The 12,434-nt window shown below is 47.4% G+C and overlaps 1 protein-coding gene across 3 annotated transcripts in view; it reads left to right on the forward strand.

Annotated features, from left to right (window-relative positions):
- LOC141084081 (transient receptor potential cation channel subfamily M member 7-like) overlaps positions 1-12,434 on the forward strand; it is a 166,054-nt gene that overhangs the window by 91,788 nt on the left and 61,832 nt on the right. For all 3 annotated transcript variants that reach the window (XM_073568497.1, XM_073568498.1, XM_073568499.1), the window contains 4 exons: positions 570-698; positions 4,039-4,350; positions 4,462-4,636; positions 6,429-6,555. In XM_073568497.1, the coding sequence (XP_073424598.1) occupies positions 570-698; positions 4,039-4,350; positions 4,462-4,636; positions 6,429-6,555 (743 nt within the window). The remainder of the gene's footprint in view (positions 1-569; positions 699-4,038; positions 4,351-4,461; positions 4,637-6,428; positions 6,556-12,434) is intronic.

Here is a 12,434-nt window from a genome sequence, read left to right on the forward strand (position 1 = left end):
CTCTGTCCTCAGGAGGAACAGCAATGCCTTCATCCCAGGGTGTATGAGATTTCATTTACACAACCTTGTATTGTGTGACTGGGTTCTCTGGTCCCATCTAGATGTCATTCTAGTAGAAACCAAATCCTGGATTGAGTTCTGCAGAATAAAGAGTAACTGATTGTGCTCGTAAATAGATGAATGCGTCTCTTCCGAGAAATAAAGCCAGCCTTTAACTAAAATAGGTTTGCAGGATGGCTTACAAGCTTGTTGAGGTTAGATCAGCGATTGTTCTCCCAATAGAACCAGCATTGTGACTGCAATCACACGTTATTGAAGGGCCGGTAGTTATTGCCCTCTGTCCACAGCCCCCTTAGATTTAATCAGGTGACACTGTATGCTCTATCTAGATATATAGATAGTGGGTTGGTGATCTGTGGAGTGCTGGAGATCTGTATGGTTTTTTTTTTTTTTTAAATAATAAAGAACTGACTGTGACCTGAGCTTATCCAGTGTTATACTGTGTATTCTAAAACCTCATATCTTTGATAAAGCAATAATTGCAACATTTTCATTGGATTTTTTCTCAGCTGTTTTATTTGGCATTTCTCATGCTATTCACCTTTGTGGTTCTTGTGAAGCTGGAGCCATTGCCTTCTCTCCAGGAATGGATTGTCATTGCTTATATTTTTACTTCAGCCATTGAAAAAATTCGAGAGGTTGGTGTTTATATTTTTTTCCTGGTTGGGCGTCAAAATATTTATTTTATTATAATTATACAATTGTCTGTTTTAGAAGTATAAGGCTACTTTCACACTAGCGTCGTGTGACGTACGTCGCAATGCGTCGGGCCGACGCACGTTGTGAAAGATTTGCACATTGGGGGCAGCGGATGCAGTTTTTCAACGCATCCGCTGCCCCATTGTAATGTCCAGGGAGGAGGGGGCGGAGTTTCGGCCGTGCATGCGCGGTCGAAGATGGCGGACATGACGCACAAAAAAAGTTACATGTAACATTTTTGTGTGCGTCGCGGCCGCCAAAACACGACGCATCCGTTGCACGATGGATGAGACGTGTGGCCATACGTCGCAATGCGTCGCTAATACAAGTCTATGGAGAAAAAACGCATCCTACGGGCAACTTTGCAGGATACGTTGTTTCTCCAAAACAGCGCATTGCAACGTACGTCACACTACGTTAGTGTGAAAGTAGCCTAATCTTGTTAAAGGGACTCTGTTGGCACAGGATGACTGTTCAACGTAAGTACAGGCGCTTGGTGCACTGTGGCCAAACTTTTCAGGGCACCTTCCTCCCTTCTTGATTTCCCTCTTTTCACCCTACGCCATCTTCTTCGTTGACACTCTCGCTTCATAGAGCCAGAGAAGGAGGTAGGTGGGAAGGTGTAGTTAATATTTGGCCCCGCCATGATGCACTGAGCTCCTGCGCTTAGTTTGACCATTCGTTCTGACTGTTACGCTGACAAAGTTCTCAAAAATAATTGTTCTGAAAACAAGTTGACAATGCAAAGACTGTTTGCCATTTTATTAATTGGAGTCATGCTTCTATACGGGCCACGTTAATTTTTTAATACATCTTTTATATTTCATTCACACACTTTCTTGTAGCAAAAATATATTTAATGTGAAAAAGGTATATTAATGGTAATTAAAAAATTTTTTTCGATTCCTCTTACCAAAGACTTTAAATCTGTGTTGAGATTGACGTGGGAAACCTCATGATGTAAAAAAAAAAAAAAAGAGTACCTTTCTAAAATGTTCATAATTTGGAAACTAAAAAAAAAAAAAATATACGCACACGTTGGTACCCCTCATGAAATAGGCCTGGACAGAAATGATGGTACCCCTGAAAATGACAAAAGGGACATGTTAACTCAAGGTGTGTCCACTAACTGGCATCACAGGTGTCTACAACCTTAGAATCAGTGAGTGGGCCTGTATAGAGGGCTACAGATACTCACTGTGGAGAGGTGCAGAAGTCTCATTGACAGTTACAGGAATAGTTTGATTGCAGTGATTACCTCAAAATGTCGTGCAGCAAAGCATTAAGTTTAGGGTACCATCATTTCTGTCTAGGCCTATTTCATGAGTTTTATTTTTTTTAAATTCTGTGGAAGCATGGTTGGAAAGCAATGTCTGACTTCATTTGTTCATTTTCATAGATTTTTTTTATTGTCTTTTGTCAGATTCAAGTTATTTCTGTGAGGGTTTTTCTGTCATTAAACGAGGAGTACCAACAATTTTGACCACGTGTGTATATTCTTTCTAATTTAGTGATAGAAGATCTGACCGGTTAAGAAATGGAGAGGTACTGGTGTCATTTGAAGTCGACACTCCACAACTGTTTTTTGACAGCTGTGTGATACTTGCTTCTGAGCTAAAAGCCCACCAATATGCGCTGAGCTGCAATAGTCGTGGCGGGCAGTGAGAGGAGGTCCTGGGCACCCTGCCATTGTACTATAGTGCCAAGCCGTTCTCACCTCTGGAGTAAGTCACAGCCACAGTCTTGCTTTCACATCTCAGAACAGGGCGGCGGCTGTTACTATTTCCAGCAGTGAAAATAGCTGGGAAGCTAGGTATTAGTAGTAGAATATCAGGGTGCCCTGGACCACCCCTCTGCCTGCCGCTGAGCACCATGAGTGTGGACGGAGCGATTGTAGCTCAGCGCATATTGCTGGGCTGCAGTAAAATGGCACCTGGCTTCCCATAGCTGTGATCTGGGCGATTTAGAGGGCATGCACAGCTCACAGCTGAGGCTACTGCAAGCATCGGTGGTGGGGATGACCTGTGGTCGCCTTCTGCTAGTTCTCTCTTATGCAGTGGTTTAGCGTGCTTTTTCAGAAGAATTCCACTTGGGGGACACCGGAAACCATCTTTGTGTTTTTCCCAAAACTGACTGGTCCTATTTTAGGTGACAGCCACATATTACCTGTAACAGAAGCCATATTGGTTGTCACTCAACGTTTCTATAAACAGAAATTTACATTGAAGGGGTGGTCCAGACTAAGGCCTGTTTCACACTTCCGTTTTTGACCATCAGTCAAAATCCGCCGTTTTTGCAAAAAAAAACGGATCCGCCATTTTTTGTGGCGGATCCGTTTTTTTTCCCATTGACTTGCATTACCGGCGGATCTTGACGGGTGGCCATCTGTTGGATCCGTTTTTTTGCGGATCCGTCAATTTTTTTGCGTCCGCCGAGATGCCTGGACGGACCATGTAACGTTTATTGTACTGCAGGATCCGCATTTTTATAGAGCGCATGCCCGGAGGAATGAAGTCAGGAGGAAATTTAACCCTGAAATCATTTCTGGCGGACAGAGAAAAAAAAAATTCTCTGTGTGGCTGTCTCTGTGTGGCTGTCTCTGTGTGGCTGTCTCTGTGTGGCTGTCTCTGTGTGGCTGTCTCTGTGTGGCTGTCTCTGTGTGGCTGTCTCTGTGTGGCTGTCTCTGTGTGGCTGTCTCTGTGTGGCTGTCTCTGTGTGGCTGTCTCTGTGTGGCTGTCTCTGTGTGGCTGTGTGGCTGTCGCTGTCGCTGTGTGGCTGTCGCTGTCGCTGTGTGGCTGTCGCTGTCTGGCTGTCGCTGTCGCTGTCGCTGTGTGGCTGTCGCTGTCGCTGTGTGGCTGTCGCTGTGGCTGTCGCTGTCGCTGTGTGGCTGTCGCTGTCGCTGTGTGGCTGTCTCTCCTTCCTTCCCGGTGGCATCCGTTCACATCAGTTAGGAACGGATCCGCTTTCCGCCTTTTTGACGGATTTTAACTGACACAAAAAACTGAAGTGTGAAACAGGCCTTAGGCTACAAGCCTGCAGTCACTGTGACTGCAGACTTGTTCGTTCTCACATCGTGTGTGCTGTCGGTACCAGGACTGGTGGGCACGTGACCGCAAGTATGTGATTTGCGTACGTGTGGTCACGTACTGACTAGACATGTGCGGCCTCTCTCAATCCAAAGTGCATTGAGCATAGTGACTGCAAACTTGTAGCCAAAGGCTTGACACCATTTTAAAATGATCTTAAGTAATTATTAGTTTTTTTTTTTCTCCATTGCAGATTTTTATGTCTGAAGCTGGGAAGATCAATCAGAAAATAAAAGTGTGGTTTGGGGAATATTTTAATATCACAGATACAATCGCTATTGTTACTTTCTTCATCGGGTGTGGACTAAGACTTGGAGCTTATAATTATAACGTGGACCCCTTATCAGACAGTGATGGTGATGACGATAAAGATCCTTATAATTCTGTCTTTATTGCTGGAAGACTGACATATTGCCTGAATATCATTTTCTGGTATGTCCGATTACTGGATTTTTTGGCCGTCAATCAACAAGCTGGACCATACGTGATGATGATTGGCAAAATGGTACGTCCTCAAGTGTGGCACACTTTGATGACATTTTAATGTGATCTTCAAGGTTATCGTGAAATAATGCCATACACTTTTTTTTTTTTTTTTTTTCCCCCCCCCCGACAGGTTGCAAATATGTTCTACATCGTTGTCATTATGGCTGTTGTGCTCCTGAGTTATGGCGTTCCAAGACAGGCAATTCTTTATCCATATGAAGGACCAAGTTGGACCCTTGCTAGGAATATTGTTTTCCAGCCTTACTGGATGATGTTTGGTGAAGTGTATGCTTATGAAATAGACGGTAATAGAAGCTATTTTATATATTTATTTTATTTGGTAATAAAGATTTTTAAAGAGTAAGCAACTATTCAGATTCTAATTCCCGCTTTTCACAGCCCGGTCAAAGGGCAAGCAGAATTTTGCCTTGTTTTGTGGAGCCCTCATTTTGATCCTCATTGCTATATTAAGCTCTTAGATGGCCCTAAGTGGGTGTTCAGTGGTTTGGATTTGGGTTATTTGGTGTGGGCAATAGATTCTTGGGTCAATTTGGTTATGGTTATGTGGATTACCTCATAGTGTAAACTGAGGAGCATGAGTATGCAGCATGTAGACACAGGCGAGATCTGTGAGGCAGTCTTTTTGCTGTATAAGGGCCCCTTCACACATGGCGATCTCACTAGCGAGATTGCTGCTGAGTCACAAGTTTTGTGACGTAGCAGCGATCTCACCAGCGAGATCGCTGTGTGTGACAGCGATCAGCGACCGCCCCCCCTGCCGGTATTGCTGATCGCTGTAGGAAAGCCCTGGACATTTTTTTGGTCTCTGGTCTCCCGCTGGCCAGCATGCATCGCTGCGGGAGACCAGCGATCAGCTGGTAACTAAGGTAAATGCAGGGTTTCTAAGCACTGCGCTGTGCTTAGAAACCCTCTGTGTACCTTAGTTACCAGTGCGCTGATGCAGGGAGCTGGTAACTAAGGTACACATCGGGTTTCTAAGTGACGCACATCCCTTAGAAACCCGGTGTGTACCTTAGTTACCAGCGCGCTGATGCAAGGAGCTGGTAACTAAGGTACACATTGGGTTTCTAAGTGACACACATCCCTTAGAAACCCGATGTGTACCTTAGTTACCAGCTCCCTGCATCAGCGCGCTGGTAACTAAAGTACACAGCGACGCCGCGCGCTCGGCGTCGCTGGTCCTGATCGCTGGTGAAGCTGTCTGTTTGGCAGCTCACCAGCGATCATGTAGCGACTCACCAGCGATCCTGACACGTTGATATCGTTGGCGGGATCGCTGGTGAGTCGCTATGTGTGACGGGACCCTTAGTTATATCCGAAGCAATCTTTTGGGGTTTTTAATTTATTTTTTTCATCTTTCATTTTTTTTTTTTTAAAGCGCACCGCTGATTACATGCTGCTGTACATGAGAAGGGGTTACATACAAAGAACGAAAATAAATTTCGGTGAACAAACTTAACAATGACAGATTGGTACTGAAAAGATCCTGCCCTTTGTGGGCTTACATTCTACAGGATAATGGGAAAGGAGACCGTAAGTTAGTGTTGCGGCAGCTTTGGTGGTGGTAAGCAGGCAGGGGGTCATTGCAGGCTGTAAGCTTTCTTTAAAGAGGTGGGTTTTTAAGTTCCATCAGAAATTTCCAAGTGTGGTGGATAATCGGATGTGTTAAGGCACAGAATTTCAGAGGATGGGGGATACTCGAGAGAATTCTTGGAGGCGATTGGGTGGGTAACGTAAGACTGTGGAGAAGAGAAGGAGGTCCTAGGAGGACCAGTTTGTAGATATCATAAAATTATTTGGGGAATATACAGAGGAGAAGGCACATTGTGGACGGCTTTGTATACTGTGTATGGAGGAGACAGATTATGGACGGTTGTGTAGGTCAGCGTTAGTAATTACTGTGCTACGTATCGGCCATTAGTGACATTTTTACATACCTCAAATTTAATTGCGGTTTTCAAAAGGAAGTGATGTCTTTAATGTGTGCTTTTTTTTTAAAAAAAAACAAAAAAAAAAAACAAACACTTTCTCCCCACTGATTTCATATCCGATATATAAGTATATTATATTTTATAGTTTGTGCTGAAAACTCTGAAGTGAAAGAATTGTGTGCTGTTGGAACTTGGCTGACTCCATTTCTGCAAGCTGTCTACCTCTTTGTGCAATACATCATTATGGTGAATCTTCTCATTGCATTTTTTAAGTAAGTCGTTTGCAATTATGCTTTAATTGTTGAATGTTGATTTGCTATCAATACATGAGGGTTCATGTACATGAATCCCATTCTTTCCAATAAAAATGGTATTACCAAAGGGAGATAAGGAGCCCTGTTCCAGATCGTCTTTTTTAAAGATTCATTTGATTCCTTTATTTTAAGACCGACAAAAATTACCATATTTATAGTCTCTTATATGGTTGAAATACAGTACTATAATAAGAAATGCCCAATCAGTGTGTCTACCATGGGTGATGCTGTGTGTGCATCTACCGCTCGCTCTTCTCTGCTGATTGGACACTATTGGGCAGAACACTTCACTTAGCACTTTTTGGGGGCTTCTGTACCCTTACTCCCACTTACAAATCTTTTGAGAAAGTATTTTTGTTTTACTCTGTCGCCTCATTGGGGGACACAAGACCTTGGGTGTTATGCTTTCCGTCCACTAGGAGGCGACACTATGCTTAATCTGAAAAAGATTTGGCTCTGGCTCCTCCTCCACAGCATACACCCCTGGGAGGCATCCGCCTTACCTCAGTTTTTGCTTAGTGTCGCAAGGAGGCACACCATAAGAAGATTCTTCTTGACACAGATGAAGAAAAGAGGGTCTCTCTGAGACTCCCGGCATGGCTCCCTCCTCGGTCCTCTTTTTAGCGGTACCCGGTTGAGGTAGAGATGGCTCTTCCCCATGTCGCTCCCTCCCCAGCCCTTCGAGTGCATGGTTCGAGGTCGAGAACCCCCCTCCCTCCCCAGGCCCTGGGCCTTTTTGGTTGAGGCTGAGGTGAGGAAGAATTCCTCCTGATGGCGGTGAAGCGCCCTCCCTAACCCCCTCTAGGGATGTTAGGTTGAGACGCCGCAGGTAGGAGCTGCGTTCGCAGCGCTAACTTTATTGTAGCCCCAGCACTGCTGTGGTCTGCTATGGGGCCGGGGGCTGTCATATTTGGGCCACAGTATGCAGGGATTCCTGTCCCTGCGGCAGCGTCAGCCCTCTAAAGGGGTCAAAAAGACCCTTCACAGGGCTGCGCTGCGTATATAGGGGCGTCCGGGCGATATGGCACTCATCCGGGGGGGGTTTTGGTTCGTTTTCTGCACCCCTCCGGACTACCGCGCCGCTCTGGAGCCCTTCCCGGGCAGGATTTTGTACTTTAGACCGCGGCTTCGGCCTAAGCCGAAGCCGCTGCCCTTGTTACCGCCCCCGGCCCGCCCCCCTGGATGATGATAATGACGCTGCACAGCGTCATACAGGGGGCGGATCGAACCAGGAAGGCGCAGTTTTGCCTGGCTGCGCGCCCTTTTTCTGCTCTCCGCCCCTCCTCCCTCCCACCTCTTTACCTCAGGGAAAGAAGGAAGAAGAAAAAAAAAAAAAAACACCGCTGCTATATTACTCAAGAACGCTGCACAGTCTCCAGGGGGCGCAGAACCGAAGTTTTTCTGCTGGCGCCGGATCTAGGAGCACACCGGTGGGGTAAGGCACAGCAGGATATTATCCTGCTGTGGACGCAGACTCCCTATAGGTTCCCTATAGCGCTCCTCTGCATAGCCACCCCAGTAAGGTTTTTGGTCAGAATAACCTGCCGTCACTCAGTGCACTATGTCGGTCTCCAGGTCCGAAAGAAGGAGAAAAAAAAACAAAAAAAAAAACAGGTTTATCTGCTGTTACGCAGTTTGTTCAGCCTGTAAAGCCAATCTTCCCAGTGGCAACATGCACCGTACTGCTAGAGTTGTTCCCAAAATGCTGGGTCAGTGCCCCAAGAGGCTCCTGTCACTGTTTCAACTCCACTGACATGCCGGTATGGGCCGCATCTATGTCACAGTCCATAGATACGCTGACTTCCACATTGCTTCAGGCTATGCAGGGTCATATCCCAGCTATAAGCGGACAGGCAGTCCCTGGCAATGCTAGTAGTGAACGGCTCCATAGGTCACGTTCAGCTACGTCCTCCCATGGCTCACGGTCGTCCCGCTCTACGCAGAAACACCGTAATTCTAGGTATCCTAGACCGTCTCGTTCCAAAGACGGGCGCAGCAGATCTCCACAGAGATCTTCGGGCATGGAAAAGCGGCGGTCCAGATTTCCCTACAGGCAACGCCTCAGCGATGCGCAGGATTCAGAGGGCATCTGTGACTCCGAATCAGAAAAGGAAACATAGGAGTCTCAGGCTCCTTGTCCTCCTAGCAATACAGCGCTAGTTGAGGACATTATCACTTCTATTCATCGGGTGCTGGTTTTATCCGATGCTCCCCAAGAACCCCCAAAACATAAAATCTGTTTTGAGGGGTCCCTGAAGTCCCTAAAGTTTTTTTTCTGATCACCCAAGCTTTCAGGACATCCTTGATAAGCTTTTTTCGCAACCTGCCAAAAAATTCGCCAACCGTAAATAAAACCGTAAAAAAGGGCTAGATACTCTCTTTTTTCTCAAAAAGACCAAGAAGTGGACAGATCCACCGGAAATCGATCCCCCTATCTCTAAGCTTGCAGCACAGTCTCTCCTCTCACTGCCAGATAGCTCAACCCTGAAGGATACAGCAGATTGGCAGGTTGAGCGCATGGCTCGTTCAATTTTTTGAGGCTGCAGGAGCCTCCCTGGCTCCCGCGGTCACCTCAACGTGGGCAGCCACTGCCATTCTGGCATGGGTCAAAAGATTGCAGGAGAGCCTCCAAAAGTCTGCTCCTCAGATGTTCGATCAACTAGTTCAGATAGCGGTGGTGGCAGATTACATACGCCTTGCAGCTTTTGATTCTGCAAGAGGCGTAGCAGGAATAGCAGCGAATGTAATTACAATCAGACGTATCCTCTGGCTGTGAGAATGGGAAGCGGACACGTCTTCAAACAAGCCTCTTACGGATCTCCCGTACGTCAGTGGGAGATTTTTTTTCGGGGAAAAAATTAGACAAGATGATTTCCAATGCCACGGGGGGTAAGAGTACCTTTCTTCCCCAACCGCAACCTAAACGTATGTTTAAGCGACGTAACCAGGCTAAGTTCCGGTCTTTTCGGAACTCCTCAGGCTAGGCCGCTTCACGTCCTTCACGGAATTACAACCGTTCCCCCTCACAGGGACAACCAAAGGACAGCACAGAGGACGGACAAGAATTGGCGGTCAACATCAGGCCAGGCAAAGCCCAAAGGAGGGAAATTCCAGAATTTCTCCTCGTCATGACTCACGAAATACGGAAGACACCCCACCTGTAGGCGGTCGATTTTTAATCTTTCAGCAAGTCTGGCTGCCTATTACAGAGGACAGCTGGGTCAAGGAAATAGTGTCTCTCTCTCCTTCAAGCAGGAGTCATAATACGGGTTCCCGAAAACGAGAGATTCCAAGGACTCTACTACAACCTATTCGTGGTTCCCAAAAAAGGGAGGCAGCATTCGGCCAATTCCTGGACCTAACGCAACTCAAAAAGTTTGTAAGAGTTCGGCAGTTTCGCATGGAGTCCCTTCAATCCATCATTGCGGCTATGGAACAGGGAGAATATCTCGCCTCCATAGACATACAAGAGGCATACCTGCACATCCCTATTGCGCCTGCTCATCAAAGATCTCTCAGGTTCACAATAGGGCAGAATCAGTACCAGTTCGTGGCTTTGCCTTTCGAATTAGTCACGGCTCCCAGAACATTCACCAAGGTTATGGCAGCCACCATGGATGTCCTACACTCCAGAGGCATAGTGGTCCTCCCATGTCTCGATGATCTACTCATCAAGGCACCTTCTGTCAAAGACTGCGAAGACAGCCTCTCGATCATGATCGACACACTAACTCGTCTAGGCTGGCTAGTCAACTTTAAGAAGTCGTCAACTACTCCCGAGTCAGTCACTGATCTTCCTAGGGATCCTATTCGATACCTCCAGGGGTCTGGTACACCTTCCCAAGGACAAGGTACAAGCTATCCGCGGTGCAGTTGGCATGTTAATACACATACCTTGCCGATCTCTTCGGTTTGCCAGGAGACTCCTTAGCAGGATGGCAGCAGCAATGGAGGTGGTACCATTTGACCAGTTCCACCTCAGACCTCTTCAACTAGCCATTCTCAGATCCTGGGACAGGAACCCTTTTCTCCCTCGAAAGCGAGTTCCGACTGACGGAGTCAACCAGGAAATCACCGTACTGGTGGCTCAAACCACCCGTACTGGCCAAAGGAAAATTCTTTCTTCCCAGTCGATGGAAAGTCCTGACCACCGATGCGAGTCTAACAGGATGGGGTTCAGTGCACCTACTTCACAGGGCACGTGGTCTCCAATAGAAGCGACCATGCCCATCAACATTCTGGAGATACGAGCTATCTTCCTGGCGCTAAAAGTTTTTTTGCCATCTGCTGAAGGCCTCGCACATCAGAGTGCAGTCGAGCAATGCCACGGCAGTGGCATATGTGAACCACTAAGGTGGGACTCGCAGTGCCCAGGCAATGAGAGATGTGGCGCGTCTCCTTCGCTGGGCAGAAAACAAGAAATCAGTACTCTCACTGGTCCACAGTCCGGGTGTGGACAACTGGGAAGCCGACTACCTCATCAGACAGGAAATGGACTCGGGGGAGTGGTCTCTCCATTCCAAAAATCTTTCGTCGGATCTGTTATCGCTGGGGGACTCCGGACGTGGACCTAATCGCATCTCATCTCAATGCCAAGGTCTCCATTTTCATGGCAAGGACACGCGGTCCGAGGTTGCTCGGGACGGATGCCCTGGTTCAGGACTGGACTCAGTTCCAGCTTCTGTACATTTTCCCACCTCTTCCCCTGATGGCCAGAGTCATGAGGAAGATCAAACAGGAAGGAGTTCCGACCATCCTAATTGCGCCGGACTGGCCCAGACGTACATGGTACGCCGACATCCTTCAGCATTACAGCAGACACCCCTTGGCGTCTTCCAGACCGTCCCGATCCCCTGTCTCACGGCCTGTTCTACCACCAGAATTTAGGGACTCTCAATTTGACGGCGTGGTCCTTGAAACCTGGGTTTTAACCCAGGCAGGGTTTGCTCCAGACGTCATTAGAACCATGATCAGGGCACGGAAACCAGCTCTCGCCAAAGTTTATCGTACCTGGAAAACGCATTTTACTTGGTGCGACTCTCGCGGGCGAATTCCGTTCCCTTACACTCTTCCGAAAGTTCGTGGTTTCCTTCAATCAGGTCTGGACGCCGGCCTATCCTTAGGATCGCTTAAGGGTCAGGTGTCAGCGCTTTCAGTGCTCTTTCAGAAGCGTATTGCTAACAAACCAAGTCAGGACGTTTCTTCAGGGAGTCTCCAGATTGGTCCATCCTTACAGACGTCCACTGGATACGTGGGACCTTAATTTGGTCCTAACTGCTCTACAGGCACCTCCTTTTTCAACCTCTTAAGGAAGTTCCACTTCGAGTTTTATCACAAAAGGTGGTCTTCCTCGTGGCAATCACCTCGCTACGCAGGGTGTCTGAGCTGTCAGCGCTCTCCTGCAAACAGCTTTTCCTATTCTTCCACCAGGACAAGGTGGTTCTCCATACAGTTCCATCCTTCCTTCCAAAGCTTGTGTCTGATTTCCACCTCAATGAGGGCATCTCATTACCGACCCTTTGCCCGGCTCCGGTTCATAGAGTGCAGAGGGCCCGGCATACGCTTGACCTTGCCAGGGCATTGCGTATGTGTGTGTCTAGGACTCCACCCTTCCGGAAGTCTGATTCCTTTTTTTCCTTGTTCCAGAAGGCATTTGCAGGGGTTTACCGGCTTCAAAAGCTACCCTTGCCAGGTGGATCAGGTCCACCATCCATGACGCCTACCGCCTAAACAATTCTCCTATTCCGGCCGGTATCACGGCACATTCCACACGGGCGGTAGGAGCCTCCTGGGCCATTCGACGCCAGGCTTCAGCACAACACGTGTGTTAAGCGGCC

Source organism: Dendrobates tinctorius, unplaced genomic scaffold (genome assembly GCF_039654945.1).
Source record: "Dendrobates tinctorius isolate UK_male_01 unplaced genomic scaffold, ASM3965494v1 ptg000022l, whole genome shotgun sequence".
Lineage (NCBI taxonomy): Eukaryota > Metazoa > Chordata > Amphibia > Anura > Dendrobatidae > Dendrobates > Dendrobates tinctorius.